We start from the raw sequence: 19,315 nt of genomic DNA on the forward strand, positions 1-19,315 counted from the left end.
TTCCCTGTATGATTTTCAACCAAAGCCTTGAACTCTTTGAACATTTCAAATGCCTCATCCTTGTGCTTCAAATAGTATATCCATGTCTTCCTTGAGAAATTGTCGATGAAAGTGATGTAATAGAGATGACCCCCAAGAGAATGCACGGGCATAGGACCACATATATCAGAATGAATGAGATGAAAAATTTCTTTCATCTTCTTTTCGCTAGAGGGGAATGGTTCCCTTGTCTTCTTTCCACTTGCACACCCAGGGCATACTCCATCATGTTGAGCTTGAACATCAGGGATCCTGGAGACCAACTTCTTCAATTTTGGAAGTGCATCATAGTGTAGATGGGCCAACCTTTGGTGCCATAGATCGCTTTCAAGATTTGTATTATGGACCATAGCTAGAAGAGGTCTTCCAGTGACTCTATAGAGTCCTTCAAACCTAGTTCCCAATGTGAAGGCATTTCTCATGTAGGATTCAACAGGCCAAGTAAGTACTTTTCCTTTAATGAATGCAACCCTCATTCCTTTATCCTCCAAAGCAGATATCAAAACCAAATTCTTCTTCAATCCCGACATATATAATACGTCATGAAGCAAGACAGATTCCCAGAATTCAAACAAAATTTTACCGAACCAAAACCCTTTACAGGATGAGTGGTATTGTCACAAAGAATAATGTTCAAATTTGTCCCCCTCTCTATCAAATTAGAGAGAACTTCCTTATATCCAAGAAAATGATGAGAGGCCCCACTATCAACCAGCCAACTATCCCAAGAGTCTGGAGGAGATGAACTAGCTAATGCAGAAATAAGAATGTATTTAGATTGATTAGTAGCATTGCCTTCATACCTAGAGTTCCTTGACCTCTTTGGAGGACAATGACTATCTTCACGATCATCGGGGGAGTTTCTTCTTCTTTCATTCCTTCTTCTATTGTCTCTTCTTTCATATGACCTGTTGTTGTTGAAACCACGGTTATTGTTGTAGGGCCTTGAAGAGTTTCTTCTTGAGACATTTCTCTTTTCGGGACAATCTCGAGCATAGTGACCCTTTTGATGACAATTGTAGCACTCAACATCTCTATCTCGCTGCCTTGAATCCTTGGAATCCCAATTAGATGGAGGAGGTTTTCTTGATTTGGATGGCTTTCCCTTTCCTTTCTTTGCATTGTTTTTCTTTCCTTGAGCAACGTAGGCAATGGGCTCTCCTTCATTTGATCCTTGAATTCTTCCTCTGGATATCATTCTTAATTCTTCTTGAGTGAGCTTTCCAACAAGCTCATCAAATGACAGGAAGCTATTGTTGTTGCTTATAGTAGTAATGAAGGTTTCCCAAATGGGAGGGAGGCCTCTAAGAGTTACAATCACCAATTCCTTGTCAGGTGTGGTTTCCCCAATTCTTTGCAATTGATCTCTAAGACGAGATATCCTCATAATGTATGATTGCACGGATTCTCCTTTGTTCATCTTCGTGTCTTTGAGTTGATCTTTCAAAGAGATGATTTCATTCAAATTGTTGACTTCATACATGCTAACTATCTTATCATACATGTCCTTAGACCTTCTCAAATTTTCAACATACGCAAGTAGATTATCTTGTAAACCATCAGCTATAATTTGTTTTGCTTTTAACTCACCTTTCTTATGCTTGTTTTTGACAGTAGCGGAATCATTTTCGAGAGGCTCAGGTACTCTTCCTTGAATGAAGTCCAAAACATCATTGTTGTTAGCTATGATCTCCAACCTGACTTTCCATGCAACAAAGTTAGATGAGTCACCCAACTTCTCATGCTCCTTGAAGAAAGAGGAAGACATTTTTACCAAAAGATTTTTCCCTTTTTCGATCAGCTGCTAGAAAATGGATGCTCTTGCTCTATGTCTCTTGGGCTTGTCTTCACCTTAGCTCTGATTCCATGTTAATTTTTCATCAATTTGTTCTATGCTGCAACTATTACTTCAACAATATCCAATAACATCCAATTTAACAATTTCACTTCTTCAATTATCCAATGATAGTAGAGCAATAGTAGATAGAACAATTAGACAAATGCACAATGAAAGACAACCAAGAGACAAGAGACACAAATTTGGTCAATGACTAGGGAAAAACCCCACTAGGGGGAAAACCCTTGCAAATCTTCTTCTATTAGATTGTCTTCAAATGTTCAGCAGAGAGAGTACATCATCCAAGAGTCAAAGTCAAAATTTGACTAGCCAATATCCAATATCAAACAATCAGATTGATATATCAATGTCAAAGATGACGAGAAAGAGTCAAATCTGGTCAACTATCAAATCTGCAAAATGTCAACAGTAGTTGATTGCCTTAACTAGTCGAGTCAACAACAGTCAAATCAAGGTCAAATTTGGTCCAATTTAATTTGGTCAATGCCCAGTCAATGTGGCCTCTTTTGCTGGTCAAGGATAAGTCAAAACAACTTCCAAAACTTTGGTCAAACTTAGTCAATGGAGAGAGAAACACTGCTGTCACAGTCTGCAATTTTCTGCGGTCAAATCAGAAAGTCAATGTCAGTCAAACTGCTCAGAATTCCTTGATTTGAGTGTCCTTCAATGCGGTCTGCAAAAATTGAATTTTTCCACCCAAAACCGAAATAAATGATGTCAATTTCACCTTGGTCAACGCTGGTCATTGCCCTGCAACAAACCTTCAATTTTTGGCAACTTGGTCCACTCAGAAACAACCACCTGTCCTTCACATGAGAGAGAGAAATCCTTCCAATCTGAGTTGTACGAACCAATAGGAATAGGAGAGAGAAGATGTGATGTGAGGTGATGAAGTGCCAAATGAGGATGAAGGTCTCTTGTATTTATATGAATCGATGAGGGTGAAAAGACATGTCGTTTGGGCTTCATGAGCCTACATGATGTTGAAGCCGACCTTGACAATTTGCACATGAGTGGGTTTTAATTCAAAAGCACACTTGTCCTTGTCTGATTTGAGTGATCTTTATGTCGATTTTGGTCCTCTCGAAAAGAGGAATTTAATGCAATAATTATCTTCATCAAATGAGCTATCGAAAGTGGAATTTTGACGCTAGTTGCATAACATAACAGAAGAGTGTCGCGTCACCCCTCTTTCCCTTTAGAGAGTGACGTTGGGCACCATTGAGATGATGTTTTGGTATGAAGGCACCTTGGAGGCATGCCGATGATCTAGGAGCTACATCTTCGGGTACAAAGCAGTTATTGGCCCACATAACACTTGTTGCATTTAAGATAATATAGAGAAGATAATTTTATTAATGTCCTCGGGTGACCACAAGAGTAGGTCAATGAGACTAGAATATACATGCGATGTAAATACAAGACATGTGGGAGTGAAAATGCAACTCCATTGTAACTTCAAAGCTAACAAGGCTAAAATATGACTAAAATAAGACTAAAGTGAAGTAAAAGTATAATCAAAGAATGTATAAAATCGCATGAAGTGACCAAAAATGAGAGATACGAAGTATGTCATTGCTGCACTATGTAACTCCAAAGAAGCAAAAGGGGAGTTGAAGATGAGGTTAATGAAGTCAACATCTCCTGATTCTGATGGTCGATGGTGAGGGAGGCGAGCAATACAATCTCTCGCTGCCTAGGTCCTCTAGAATCGTCGGGAAATCCAATTGTATGATATTGGGGGAGTAGAGGAATTTATGGCTCATTTGGAGGATGATGTCATAGTTGAGGAGGCCTTTCTCCCACACGTGTGGGAATTTATGGCATCTTCTGTTATGTTTTTGAGCCATGAAGTTGGCTTGTAACCTCTATCTTGTGGAACACTTAAAGTAAACTTGTAATTAGGGCCTTGTATTTTTTGTAAAAATGAGGGAGTTAGGTCTCATGTAAGTAGAGATGAATCCACTCATTTTCATTTCATCATCACACCTTTTATCCTTTTCCTCTCCAAGAGAATGCGAGCTAGTCTTTTTCGCTACTATGGGCAAGATATGATCTTTTTGTGGTGTGACTTTCTTGGGGATTCAATTTTTGTATGGATATGTTATTTTGGGATTGAAAAAGGTGCCTTTTGGAAAATTTTATAAGTTTAATACTTAATCAGTGATAATTTACATGTTGAATTTATGAAGTAGGGTTTCTATTTGTGCCATGACTAAATGCTTAACTATTGTTGGGATCTTGCTACATTATTGCATGTAAATTTGTTCTTTTTAAGGCCTATAAGGAAACTCTGAATGTGTATACCTTATATTTAATTTCTCTCCTCACAAGAATAATAGTTAGGGTTTTAAAAGTGGATGCCCTAGTCATCCCCCCTTACTCCATCAAAGTCTTTCCCTTGAAATTTAACCCTAAAAGACTCCATTAAACCCTAGTAGCATAAGGCACTAATTGTTGCTATGTTGATCATCCAAAAATTTTACTAAAACTCATCTTCTTTCTCTCACTCCTAGAAGTCTAGGGTTAGCCACTAGGGTTTCTAGGGCAGATTTATGCATAAGAGTGAATTTCGTGTGGATGTTTGTGGCTTATAAAGCATAAATTAGGATCTGGATCCATAAATTATGTGAAGGAAAAATTTAGGATAGGGCATGGTTGATACCTCCCATTTAGGGTTGATGTCATTTGTTTTTTGTTGTTTATCCATACCTAACAACGACGAAAATGAATACCCTAATCAAATCTTAGTCTCTATTGAAAGATCTTTGATTCTTTGTTGTTGAATATCATTTGAGGATCTTTTATTGGGCTACTATATGACATTGTATGCCTTGTCATTACATATCTATCAAACCTAACTTATAGCAACCTTGTCTTTGGTCTAGGCATAGAGTATTTGAACCCTAGTATAGAATATCTAGGTCTTTTTAGGCCTTGTCGGAACTCTATCCAATATTATAAACCTCTTATCTATCACCTTGAGCCATATATTATAATATTCTTTAGGTGATCTAGGGAAGCCTCCTTTGTGGTTAATTACCGCTAAAGAGTAGGAGAAGGGTTTTTGAGGTAATAGTGGCAACCCTTTCTCTTGTTGCCATAAGGTCTGGCCCTGCCCAATGAAGCTTTGCATCGAGCTTGCTAGATTTTGTGGCAACAATAATCACATGTCAAAATGTTGTGGGTCGTGGTCCTTGCTACGTGATGTCCACCACATAGCCCTTAATTAAATTCATCCATTGACTTAGATTCTACACATCAAAGGATCCATCCTTCTAGATTTCTCCATCCCGAGCCTTGATTGTTGAAGCAAAACTTAGAGGATTTTAATCTTAACTCTCTCCTCTTATGATTGGCTAGGTGTTTTGGACATGTAAGTTTCTCAAGATAATAAATAATATCAACATACCATCCATGTTGCTCCAACTCTTTCATCACCATGACGATCATAAGGAAAGTTTCTTCCTTCATTCCCAGGGTAGATTCATCTCGTTTGGTTAATATTTGGGCTAAATCTTGGCCCTTTATCAACTTGGTAGGATTAATTTCCAAATCATATTCTTGAATCTTAGCCACTCATTTTCCTCTAACTCTTCAGCAATCTTGTCGAGCTAATATATCTTTTACCGTTGAGTGGGTAACATAGGTGTCTGCCTTAGAATATCTAACATATGCTTTGAAATCCTTCAATGACTTGAATAATGCATAAGCTTGTTTCTCCATGATGGCATATTTTAGCATGACATCTTGTTAGCCCCTAAATTTGCCCCTTGCAAATTTGGGGCATTAAAGACTAGGACATTTCATCAGGTTGGAAGTTCACAAATAGTTACAGATACAAGCTGGGGGTTGATTCCTAGGGAGACTAGTTGTAGGATTGATTCAGTGATGATTTAGACAGTTTTGTATAGATTGGGGGGAGTTGCCATATTTAGCAGGTCCCCTACTCTAGGAGACAAAGTTCCAAGGATGGTACAATAGTATTGAATACATATTCGAAGTCATTATGAACTTAGGATTCCAATGAGGCTTCTTTAGGTGACATTTCTATTCCCATTTTCCATTATCCTTTCTTTTGGGTTAGCTGTTATGTTGAAGAAAGTGTAACTAGGTTCAGTCTTCATAAATGTACTTTTGATATTTGTGTTTATTCAAGAAAAGAAATATTATTTTTGTTATATTTATTGATGAGTTTCTTGCTCATTGAAATAGGTCTAGCACATGTTAAAGTGCTATAGGTGAGTCAAAGAGTCAAAAGAAAGTTTGAAGACCCTTGAGGGCATGTTACACCATGTATATATTTGTATAAGAGTCAAAGAATATCCCTCCAAGCAAAGACAAATCCTCTCTATGCAACAACATCACCAAAAGGAGCAAAAACGATGAAGAAAACTCAAGTCGGCCTAAGGGAGGGACAGTCCTCTATCTATAGAGGTTGTCCACTCCTCCAACGACAAGCAACTCACCTCTGAAATCAGCGAGCAAGAGAAGTCGAGAAAAGAGTGAAAGAAGCCGAGTATAAGGAGCCTCTAGTGCAGCGAAGAAGGAGAAGACAAGACTGAAGTTTAAGGGGCTGTTCTAAGGGTCAAACACAATCACACGTGCGAGAAAAAGAGGCCTCTCTACAGTCATAACAGCAACAGCATATCAGTCCCATATCTCTCATTGTTTGGGCTAGTAACTTAGGCCTATAAGGCCTCCCACTAGAGCGAAGAAGAGGCTCTCCCAAGCGAAGATAGAAGAAGTCAAATATTCAAGGAAACCACCCACACGTGCGAGAAACTAGGGCTGTTGTGCTGTCACATCAAGCCTACAACTACACATCAAGAAGAAACTCGGTTAGTCAAGAAAAGGAAGGTGTCTCCATAGGTGAAGGATCTCACTAAGTATAAAAGACAAGTATCTCTTCTAGAGCTCACATAAACAAGGTCTATCTCTAGTCGAAGAAGGAAGGAGGACGAAGTGCTGGAAAACAAAGTGCAAGAAGAAGGATTTGACTTGTGCTTGGAGGCTATTCTTGTCAAGGGTCTAGGGTTTGGCATTAATCAATAGAAGCTTCAATAAGAGAAATTTACGAAAGGGTTTTCCTCTCTAAGAGAGAGAGGTTTTGCGCTGGCAGAGAGCCAATATTTTGTGTTCTTGTTTCTTGTATTTTGGTAGCAGTTTGATGAAGTAAACACACATGCATTAATAAGAAGAGAAGAAGATTAAGCTAACAAGATAAATTGTAAAAGTGCTTCACAAATTGTTATCAAGTCTAGAAGAATCCTACTATACATCAATGCCCTAGATTCTTCAACATGGTATCAAAGCTAAGGTGACACATCAAGGAAAGAGCATCTCAAGAACACTCATAAGGTGACTCATCTGAGAAGGACATCTCAAGAACATCTACAAGATTGAAGCATCAAGCCAAGAAGTCTCAATCACATCAATGACAATAAGATCTACTATCTACTATCCATCAAAGAAGACTACTAAGCAAGAAGAAAAGCCTTGTATAAAGGTACCTACAAGAAGAGAAAATCAAAGAGGGACCTACATCAAGCTACACCATCTTCAAAAAGGAAAAGCACTACAAGTCAAGTCATCAAGCAAATCTCATCATCAAGCAAGTCCATTTGAAGAAAGCAACTTGAAGAGCATCAAGATCTAAGGAAGGCAAGCCATCAAGTCTTCAAGAAGAAAGCAAGTTCACTACATCTCAAACTCTATCAAGTAAGTATATGTCCCCTTCTGAATATACCTCAATGTCTTTTTGCAAGGAAAGCAACAAATTGGTTGGGACCACTAACTTCCTTGCATGGAAGAAGAGGACTGATTTACTTCTCAAAGATAATGAACTTCTAGACTTCATCAAAGGGAATATCATTATCCCTGCTAAGGAGCAAACTCAAGCCTTAGCCAAGCGCAATAAGGATGAGACAAGAGCTCAAAGGATTCTAATAGAATCCATCAAAGACTCTCTCATTCTTTATGTCTCCAAATTTGAAACATCAAAAGAAATCTATGATAAACTAATAGAGCTATTCTCGGTAAGCACAGCTGGAGAAGTGATATCTCTACGAAATGATTTGTACAAGATGAAGATATCAAAGGAAGGAATAGCTCCCTACTTCATGAAGATCTTTGAGATGAGGGATTAACTTCAAGAGTTAGGGGAAGTCATGTTTGATAGAGAAATGACAACTGCAGTACTCAATGCTCTACCTGAGGATTGGGGCAACTTCACATCAAGCATATATGCCAAGAAGGAAGCTACCCCACTAAGTGAACTATGGTCTCTATGCAAGATAGAGGAAACTAGACTCAAAGCAAAAGATGATGTGGGATCAAAGGAGCAAGCATTTGCTACCATGGCCAAGAGAAAGGGAAAATTTGGTCCACGAAGATCAAGCAATAGAGATATGTCCAAAGTCCAATGCTTTGGATGCCAAGAATATGGACACTACAAAAGGGATTGTCCTAAACTTAAGAAGGACAACAACAACAAGAGAAAAAGGGAAGAAGCTCATGTAACTCAAGAAGTGAAAGAAGAAGACAAGAAGCAGAAAAAGGAAGATCCTCCAGATCTCTACTATGACTAAGTCAACCTCTTTACTTAAAGTCTTCTTTCAAAGTTTTGAGTAGTATAGGAGCATATAGAAATAGAATAGAATGCATGGTTAAAGATATCTTCTAGAATATAGGAGCATGGTGTAGATATAGCTCAAGATATTCATATAGAAGGAGCATACCTATTATAGGACCAATAAACGAATAATTGATCATGATTAAAATTCTTAGAAGGCCTCCATCATCAAAGCAAGAAACATTTGCAAGATAAGGGTCTTCAAGATCCTCTGATAGAATCTTCAAAAGAAGGTTCATACATAAGGGCAGATGTCTCATTGGGAGTCCCATTTATGGGATTCAAGAAAGGATGATATGCAGGCAAGAGAAGATGAAGCAAGAAAGGCTACACCAATCGAGGAGAACTATCAAATGAAGCCGAGATGATCAAAGCAGAATCAAGATGAGGTATGTATGCATCAAAGTTTAAGTCATGTCATCATATATATTGGGTCATGGGAAAAGTTCTAGAAGCATGATCAAGAATAAAAGGATCTCTTTCACCAATGATATGCTCAAAGGCATGTACTACAATGCAATAAAGGTCAACATGAAGAAGTGCTCCCATAAGGAGTATAAGTTGGTTGACTAATCAATCCAAGAAGAAGCAAATGAAGAAAGAGATCAAGCATGTGAAGAACACCATGGTCACAAAGAATCACTATCTGACAAGATTCATTAACATCTCCCGAAAGAAGGCATGACAACTCTGACAAAGGAAGAAAAAGATCAAAGGACCCTTGACACCTATGAAGGCCTTGGAGATAGTAAGGTGCAGATAATTGATTCAACTCTACAAAGATGTCATGATGAAGAAGCCATCCAGCAAAAGCACCATTTGATGTTGAAGCAATATCAGGATGAAGTCATGAAGGGCTACTAAATCAAAGTATGGGAACAAGCAAGTACAACTAAGCATCCATGTGATAAGTATTCTGAAGCATAGACAAGATGACAAAGGAGTAGCCAGATGACAAAAGGACCTGATATATATCAAGAAGGCCACTTTCCACGAAGGGAGCAATGACATGACAAACCAGGAAGGAAAGTGATCGATGGTCGGTGCCCTACCAAGAAGAAGTTCAAACAAAGACTTCATGACATTGAAGGAAAGAAGGAGATCAAGCAGCTGAAGGACCCATGAAAAAGAAGTTGCTGATGAATGGACAAGTCCCTAGTTAAGAGGGAGTTCTAACAAGTTCCCAACTACAAAGGAGCTTGGGCAAGTTCCTTGTCAGAGGAAACTTGGGCATGTCTTCCTCAATTAAGAGGAAGAGATAGACACAACATTCTTGTCTTCACTTGGGAAGAAAGAATGGGAGGATTGGGTAATCATCTGGCATCCGATACTCTTTGAGGATGTGTAGGGCATCCAAGACAAGAGTAGGCAAGAGGATCGATATTCTTTGAGGATGTGTAGGGCATCCAAAACAAGAGTAGGCAAGAGGACCGATATTCTTTGAGGTTTGGGGACCCAAGGCAAGAATAGTCCTAGAAGGTCATACTCAGTGAACACTCGGGTGGGTATGTACCTTGAGAGACAATGACTAAGGTGTCTATAAGTCATTGGTCTCGCCAACATTGTGCTCTGATCTATTGAGAGATAGAGTTGTCAGTCAAGGCCTTGCTATGGAAACAATGTTGGTTATTATGATGTTATAACAGATGGATTGCAAATCCGGTTTCTCTTGTGTGAATTCTTCAAGATTGAAACATAGCCAAACACCTTGTAATGTGTACGAATACCTCCCTAGTTAAGAGAGAGTGTTGAAGGAAATGTAACTAGGTTCGGTCTTCATAAATGTACTTTTGATATTTGTATTTGTTCAAGAAAATAAAATTTATTTTTATAATATATGTCAATGAGTTTCTTGCTCATTGAAATAGGTCTAGCACATGTTAAAGTGCGATAGGTGAGTCAAATGGTCAAAAGAAAATGTTGAAGACCTTAAGGGCATGTTACTCCATGTATATGTTTGTATAAGAGTCAAAGAATAACCCTCCAAGCAAAGTCAAGTCTCCTCCAAGCATGTGACACCACCAAAGAAGCCATCCGAAGCAAAGATAGCAAGTCGGCTTGCAAACAGTCTTCAAGTTGGCCTAAAAGGAGGGATGGTCCTCTATATATAGAAGTTGTCCACTCCAACGTCAAGCATCCATTCCTCTGAAATCAGCGAGTATAGAAGACGAGTTAAGGTGAAGGAAGAGCAAAGAAAAGGAGCCTCTAGTGCAATGAAGGAGGAAGACGAAATACCGAGCCTTGGAAGTTTGTTCTAGGGCTGAATACAGTCACACGTGCGAAAAGGAGAGGGTCTCCCTACAGTCATAACAACCCTCTATCACAGTCACATAAACTTCATTGTTTGGGCTAGATAATTAGGCCTATAAGGCCCCTCACTCAAGCGAAGAAGGAAGAGGTGAAATCTCACAAGAAATCCCCTCACACGTGCAAAGAAACAGGGCTGCACTACTGTAATAACAGGTCTGCAACTATATCTCAAGTAAGAGCTCGGTTGGGCAAGAGAGAAAGGCCTCCTTATGTGTACTAAGGATCAAGGATAAAACACCTCTTCTAGAGCAAGTGCAACAAGGTCTACCGAGTACCGACAGTTGAAAGAAGAGCGGAGTGCCGGAAGAAGAAGGAGGACGACGTGTTGGGGAACGAAGTGCTAAAACAAGGAAGACTAAGTGCCGGGGAACTAAGTGCAGAAAGGAGAAAGGACTTGACTTGTGCTTGGAGGACATTCTAGTCAAGGGTCTAGGGTTTGGCATTGATCAATAAGAAGCTTCAATAAGAGAAACTTACTAAAGGGTTTTCCTCTCAAGAGAAGAGAGGTTTTGGTCCTGACAGAGACCCAACATCTTGTGTTCTTATTCTTATGTTTTTGGTAGCAGTTTGATGAAGTACACACACATGCATTAATAAGAAGAGGAAGATTAAGCTAACAAGAAAAGTAAAAAGACTCCACAAATTGTTATCAAGTCAAGAAGAATCACACTACACCTCATTTCCCTTGATTCTTCAACAAACCATACTACCACATTCCAACCAATGTCTCACTGAATGATGTGAGTCATCCACGCCACCTTAAATTCATGGATTCCATGCTTTTGAATTTCAATCTGTGGTCATCCTACACTGACACCCATATTAGTGATGGGAAATCGAGTTCGATGATTTCTTTACCTCTATCTGTGTGTTTTTGTGTAGTGAAAATCCATCTCTTGATTAGAATTGTAGGCAGAGGAATCGTCTCCGACTTTTTCCCGAATGCATATGCTTGTATGTTGCATAGCTAACCAACTCAGGTCCCTTTCTGGACTTTGTCCTTGTTTACAACACAGATTCACTGTCATTACGTTTGACCACAACACCAATCTTATCAATGAAAATAATCAAAGGTGTGTACTTCAAACATTGACTCTATCTGGAGGTTTTGCTTTGTCTTTCTCCTAGTAGAAATAACAATCGCATTGCCAAACTGAACCAAACCCTGTAGCTCAAATTCTACAAACATTACTTCACCCTTGCTTCACCAAATTGATCTCCAAAACACCAAGGTAAAATTCCCCATTGCTTGAAATGGCAGCCCTACCTAGGACTACTTCAAAAATATCGGTGAATGCCGAAGGAGACAGGGGTGCTTTGTCTGCTAAGTTAGTGAAATCCAAGCTCTAATGGCACCCCATCTCAATCAAGCATGCATAAGGAAATATCGCTACCAAAAAAATAGGAAGAGCAATCCAAACAATCTTCTGCATCTTCGTGAGTAATCCATATAGCATATTACTTATTGTGAATCCATGTCTTCACTGATCCATGAAGGCAATACACAACAATAACTCGTACACTTTCTCACATTGTTCTCGTCGAGGCCAACTACTTTTAGATGCAGCGCCAAGAATTCCAGATCCCTGTTGTCCTCCTGCAATTTTCCTATTACACCTTTGTTGAAGCTTTGTTGTCCCCTACCTTCTTCATGGTAGTATGACAGGGCTCCCACATGTGGTGGTCTCCCTTTTTTTAATCTAGTCATCAATATGCGGGCTATGCCACGAGTGGCTTCGGCTATTTGACACGTAGGCCCAGGTTTCTCTTGACGGTAGAGGGGTTGGGGTGTGTCCACGACGTTGCAAGGCCTAACAACGTGATGACTAATACGCGGCAAAATCCTGCGACTAAGCGTACTCTTTGTAAAACTTGCGAAATATCTAAATCACGCCTCTTAGTCATGATGGACAATTCATAGACACGAAAAAATCATAACACTCAAATTATCAACTCTCATCTCTTTCATAATCCTAGGTTCTCTCATGAGGGAGTTACACCTAGTCTTGCTTTGATACCATGATAAGATAGTAGAGAATAGTGATTATTGCGCACGCACAATGTATCGAGAGCTCTACACATTGATCAAATAATAATGCAATTATAAGTACAATAAACTTAGGCTTAAGATAGTTCCACTATCTTAGCCACCAATTGAGACAATATCTCAACAACACACCTTTCTAGGAACTATCTTGTTGGAGAGAATCTCTCACATCCAACTAGTCCCAACCACTCCCTAAAAATGAGGAACAAACTCTCTACATAGAGAACTGGAGCTCTACCAATAATGACTAATAATTCAACAATTAAATATGATCACACATATTAAGACAAGTGGGAGATACATACTCCAACACCATGTTCTACTAATCTTAATACCTTGAGGCTTGTGAAAGGCTTTACACTAAGGTGCTAGATTTCGTGATAACAGTGCCTAAGTAAATTATCAGAGCCATGACTGATGATGTGGTTTTGCAGAATCTAATGAGGCATCAGGTGTTATCAACTAAGAATGCTTTTGGCAGCAAGGGCCCCTTTTAACTCATGAACATTCTTTGCATGCTTCTGATTATAAAATCCTGGGAACTCCTTCCAAATTCATCTGTTTATTTCATGTAATTATTTATATTATTTGCATATTCAGGTTGAGTTGAGGATTTTTCTTCACACAGCAACATGAAATTCCTTGGAACAGTCGAAGGGGTATAATGTTTTTAGCAAATGCTTTATTCTAACTATGACGTGTTTGTTTAGATCGGTTGGGCTTTAACTAAGTAGTTTTGAATATATCTTGACAATTCCATTTATTCCTTGATTCTTATGATCAAATTATTTATTTACTCTGATCTGCCAGTTTTCTCCTGGTAAGTGACCTATTTGGTCCTCTTGTTAATGGCAGGTATTTGGAATGCTACGTGAACAGTCATGGTATGAACCAAAGCTTAATACCTACAAGAAACTTCTTGTCCTGCTTGGCAGGTGCAGACAACCTGAACATGCCTGTTCACTTTTCCAAATGATGAAGGAAGAAGGATGTGAAATAAATGCTGAAATTTATACTGCGCTTATTTCTGCACATAGCAGAAGTGGTGATCTTGACAAGGCATTTGCTATCCTCGAAGAAATGAAAAGGATTCCTCAATGCCAACCCGATGTATTTACATATAGCATACTCATAAAGTACTGTTTTGAAGCTTCTCTTTTTGAACATGTTAACAGGCTTCTTGAAGAAATGTCAGGCCGTGAAATTGTGCCCAGCATTGTCACCAAAAATATTCTTATAGATGGATATGGGAAAGCAGGCATGTTTCAGGAAATGGAAGATGTACTTGCACAGATGTTGATAAGTGAGAATTGTAAGCCTGATCAGTGGACAATGAATGCCATTATGAGGACCTTTGGTAATATAGGGAAAATTGAGATAATGGAAAAATGGTATCAGAAGTTTCAAAATATTGGGATTCAGCCAGATATAAGGACATTTGAGATCTTAATAAGTTCATATGCAAAAGAAAATTTGTATGATAAAATGGCTGCGACCATGGAGTACATGCAAAAATTGTCTCTCTCATGGACAACTGCAACTTATAATGTTGTTATTGATGCATTTGGAAGGACAGGAGAAATTGGGCAGATGGAGTTTGCTTTTAATCAAATGAGATTGGAGGGTGCCAATCCAGATTCTGCAACTTTCTGTTCTCTTATCAGTGCATATGGTAAAGCAGGTAAATTCAATCAGATAAAAACGATTGTGCAATATGTGGAGAATTCTGACATTATTCCTGATACACCCTTTTATAATACAACAATTGATGCCTGCAGAAGGGCTCAAGATGTGACTGAAATGGAGAAAGTATTTAAACAAATGCAGAATAGGGGATGTATACCTGATCAGGTAACACTTAATACCATGAAAGAGGCTTATATAAGTGAAGGCATGCCTGAGAAGTTCAAAGAGCTGGAAGAGGAAATGGAGAACATGCATCTAATTGCAGATTAGGGTACCCTTTTAAGTGATACCCTTGGTCGAGTGACGATTGATAGAATTATCATGCTCAGTCCAAAGTTTAGTTACCATGGCATTCCTGTGCCATAGATTTTAACGAGCTCAAAACGCTATAGACGGTTGACACTTCTCATTGCCATACTTTATTGGCTGCATGTATCTTGTTGCAATCAGCTTGTGGGCTTTGAAGTCCTGGCCTGTCCCTCTTTTGTAAATGTTCCATCACTATTTTGTCATCTACTGGGTGGTTAAATATGAAACTTTGCAGTTCTTTAAAGATCCACCAGATAACTTTTAAGGCCTTGTCAATTTTAACATTATGTATTGTCGATACAATTCAGCTGATTCATTGCAACTTCACAAAAAAAGAAGAGAAAAAGAGTATCTCAAATAGTGGTATTTCGTTGGCATTATATGTACACACTCAAGAAGTCAATGGACCAAGGCAGTTTATAGAGTTCACTTATTTGAAGTATACTTCGAAGGGATTGAACAGCTTAATGCTGCAGAGCAATGTGGAATAAGAGCTATTGAATTGAATCTGGAGGGAGCAACTCAATTTTACCTCAATTAATTGAAGAGTGAAGACAGTGATTTACTGAGGATTTTATAGCACATTTATGGCGTACCGTTGCATCTGTAATTAACAGTGATCATTGAACTTGGCTTTAGAGCATATTTCAACTGTTAGGTACCTTAGATTCGTATGATATTGCAGCAAATCCTTTGATTCTCTCTATGACATATCTAATCTCAAGTTTAACATACCATACCTAATTGTAATTCTGTGTAACGTAATAAGATCAGATGATATTCAGCAAGTTTCAATCTTAAATGGTAGCCTTATTATGGGACTAATGATTAACACTGACACGTTGCGGAGGGAACTTTGATTAATAACTACTCCATGTATGTTAATATCGATATCTATATAGATTTGCTTGTGTAACTAAACTAACCTTGTGCCGAGTTATTTTCTTTCTTAGATGAGTTTGTAATATTTTGATGATAATATTCTTTGAGAGTGGAGTTTCATTCTTTTTGTTGGCAAGCTACCACTAAGCTTGAGATATGCTTCAGGGAACTTGTTTACAATGTCATGATGATTAGAGTTTAGATGCAGATGGGTGTGAGTGGACTCGTGTGCACCAGTCCATGAATGGGGTGTGCAGCACCCCCACATGGGAACCAAGGAGCAATGCCTTTGGCTACCTCCCATCGCTGTTGATGGGTAGAACCCCTGCTCGATTGTAAGGGCTCTGCAATGTTAGTGCATCAAATTCCAGTTCTGCCTGCCATCTTCCAGTGCATGCACACACATCTAGTACCTTGCATGTGTACACCTCAGCAGCCCTGCACAAGCGACCTTCAAAATTCCATCCTATGTTGCACGAAACTTCTAGGAACCTGACGTTTCGGGACGTACCCGTACCCGAAACTCCGAAACTCGGCTGAAACTTGATCAAAACTCGACCATTATGTAATCATCTATGAGAGTTAATATAGACTTGGTTTTCGTTCTAAAATGTCATCTATGGGTCTTATTCCCTTTTTTCTTGCAAGATAATGTGTTATTCACTTATTTATAAGTTTCTTTTTATATATGTAAACATATATGGCGTTTCAGACAACGTTTCAGTCAACGTCTCCATTTTTGGGAGGTGACGTTTCTAGATGTACCCGTTTCGGAAAATCCGAAACATTTCGGCATTTCATGCAACTTAGATTCCATCTGTGCATTGACAACTAGGATGCTAAAGTGACAGGAATATCTACAATCACCCAAAAATGTTATGGAACGCCAACCATTTATGAGGGCACATTCTGCTCTCTTATGTTTTTTAGTGAACAAAAATTTAGGTTCAACCTCAGTTCTTCTCATAACTTTGTCATACTAAGATTTCTTGATCTTTCAGTCATTGTTGGTTGCACTATTATGTAATTCCCTAATTTGGTGATTAATAAAAGAGCTGCTTATGCTATATTTATTATTTATGTTTCAATAGTGAGTGTATATGTAGTGTAATAGCATAGCTAGTTTCTTCCATATTTACGGTTCATTTAACTTTCAGCTGACTTGGGTTTTGGTGCGATAATTTATACTTGAGCATAGTTCGTGTCTGTTTGGACAATATCACAGTACTGGTATGAGGGAATACAACCTGTCTTTATCTTGGACTTAACACCTACTCAATGTACGAAGACAGGAATGGTCAACTCTACCAAACTGCCCTTCACGGTTTTTGCAGTGATACATCTCTTGGATGAGGCTTTAGAGAGCCAAAGGACCACACTTTAGCTAGTTTCATGACTCGATGCTGTAATCCAGTTCCACTGCAGCTATGGGTTCTTTAGCTAACTCTATGACAAAATGCATCGCCTTTCAAGTTCCAATTCAATCTGGAGATATGTGTTTTTCAAGGTAAGTTCGATGCTAATGTGTTGGATAATTTGATGCAAAAATTCTAGTCGCATTTTCTCTGATAATCAGTATATGAATGAGGAAAATATCACATTTGTAGTGTTGAAGATGGCTCCTTCAATAATTTGTTGGTGGGAGACACTTCACAAACAATGTGTCGAGGATGGAGATCCCACTCTACTTGTTCCGTGTCTGTGGAGGTTGTGTGTGAGAAGTTCTATCCCCTCAAGTACTATTATGATCGATGTTCAAATGGCAACTCTTGCACTAGCGGAAAGACAAACTATTCAAGAATACACTAATGAGTTTCACTTTTTTGATGATTTGCTTGCATGTGCATACAAGGTCTTGAAGTATATCAGTGGTCTTCCGCACCAATATTTCAGCAAACTAGAATTTTTTACTTATAATGTTGATTCAAGCATATCAATATGCCTCCAAGGTTGAAGAAAAATTTAGAAGCAAGTTCATGTAGAGGAGTGCCAATTAGTCTAGACTTGTGCATATGATGAGTATATAGGAAATTTATACAGCACTCTTGTGCTAGAGGAACAACAATTGTGCAAAGGTCAATTCTAGCAAAAGTAACAACCTCCTATGCCCCAGCAATGTAATGCCTTTGCATCAAAGAACAACAAAGACTAGGGCAAGGTGAGAAGTGGTCTAGGCGTTATCACATCACATTCATGATGCACTGAATGTTGTGTGCTCAAATCCTTGATCACTTAGATGTTACAACATATGCTTGATTAGAATCAAGAGATTGAGACAATGTCGAACATCCCTATATGTTTCACGCTATTGCTTGATCGGGTGACACACTTCTTGAAGTGACATAAGAATGAGAACACTTGTTTCATACTAATTGTCTTATCAAAGGATTACAACCTCTCCATGTCATCATAAAAAAAAGTTGTATAAGAACATTGCTTGAAGACGTGTTAAGACACCTTGGTCTACCTACTACAAAGCATCCTTAGCCATATTCTCTTTGTTGGCTTCAACAAGGTAAGGAACTCAAAGTAATGTGCTAGTGTACTTTTGAGCACGCTATAACTCTTATGAAGGACCAAGTCACTTGTGATGTTGCACCTTGGACATATACAACATATTGTTTTGAAGGGCATATATCTACGAGTACAAGATATCTTATTGCATCAATCCATAACATTGGTCTCTCTAGGTCAACGAGTGCATCTACAACATCATGGAGTCTCTTCCAAAAAAGTGCATCAGATTGGTCTATGTGAAGCAATGTAGGAAGCTCATCTTGCATACACAATAGTTTGTTCTTCCTATGGTTTCTTTGAAGAAAACAATAAACAACCAAACATAAACTCAGTTTCTCATTGTGCACAGAATTCAATCTCCGATGCATCAAGCAATGACTTGATGTGCTAATGTAATGATCTAGTGATGTCTTTCCGAAGTTGAAAGACATCCCAATGACTACGTAGTCCAACATTACGATGACATGGTTCTAGGGTCTCCACTTATAAACAACCCACTTTGTTGTATATTTCTTTGAGAGAATGACGGGATTTGCTACCATATTTAGGAACTCATTGACGAAGGAAAGAGTAGGCCTAATTAATCTCCTTGTGGTAATCTTATAACATCTTTTGCCACACCTATCTCTAGATGCACTTGCTGGCCATGGCAACATCCCCTTTTCCCTATACAGACCTGACCTTATCTTAAAAAAGGTTTAAATTCTATATGTGAGCTTCCCAAATGTAAAACATGTATCTACACAAGTACTTCCAAAGAAACTCGCATATGCCTTTATATATACAGGGAAAATTTTAATAAACCCCTTCCCCCGAAATTATATGTATGATAAATGGGTGAATCCCCATGGTACATATAAAAATGTATAGGCTATTTTTTCAATTATATAATATGTATATATAATTTTTTGGCGAATCTTTTATTGAATTATAATTTTTTGTTAAATCTTGGCAAAATTTCACTAACTTATAAAACATTATAAAGCCATTGCAAATAGTGTTACTTCTGAACATAGTGTTTTGGTGGCTAAAC

General features: G+C 38.5%; 1 protein-coding gene across 2 annotated transcripts in view; it reads left to right on the forward strand.

Moving 5' to 3' along the window:
- Positions 1-15,671, forward strand: part of LOC149249804 (uncharacterized) — a 166,935-nt gene extending 151,264 nt beyond the window's left edge. For both annotated transcript variants that reach the window (XM_089458798.1, XM_089458797.1), the window contains exon 2: positions 13,744-15,671. In XM_089458798.1, coding sequence (XP_089314924.1) covers positions 13,744-14,844 — 1,101 coding nt within the window. In that variant the 3' untranslated portion in view covers positions 14,845-15,671. The remainder of the gene's footprint in view (positions 1-13,743) is intronic.
- The last annotated feature ends 3,644 nt before the right edge of the window (positions 15,672-19,315 follow it).

This window comes from Pinus tabuliformis, chromosome 7 (assembly GCF_031772625.1).
Source record: "Pinus tabuliformis cultivar Carrire ecotype Pingquan chromosome 7, CPIR1, whole genome shotgun sequence".
Taxonomy (NCBI): Eukaryota; Viridiplantae; Streptophyta; class Pinopsida; order Pinales; family Pinaceae; genus Pinus; species Pinus tabuliformis.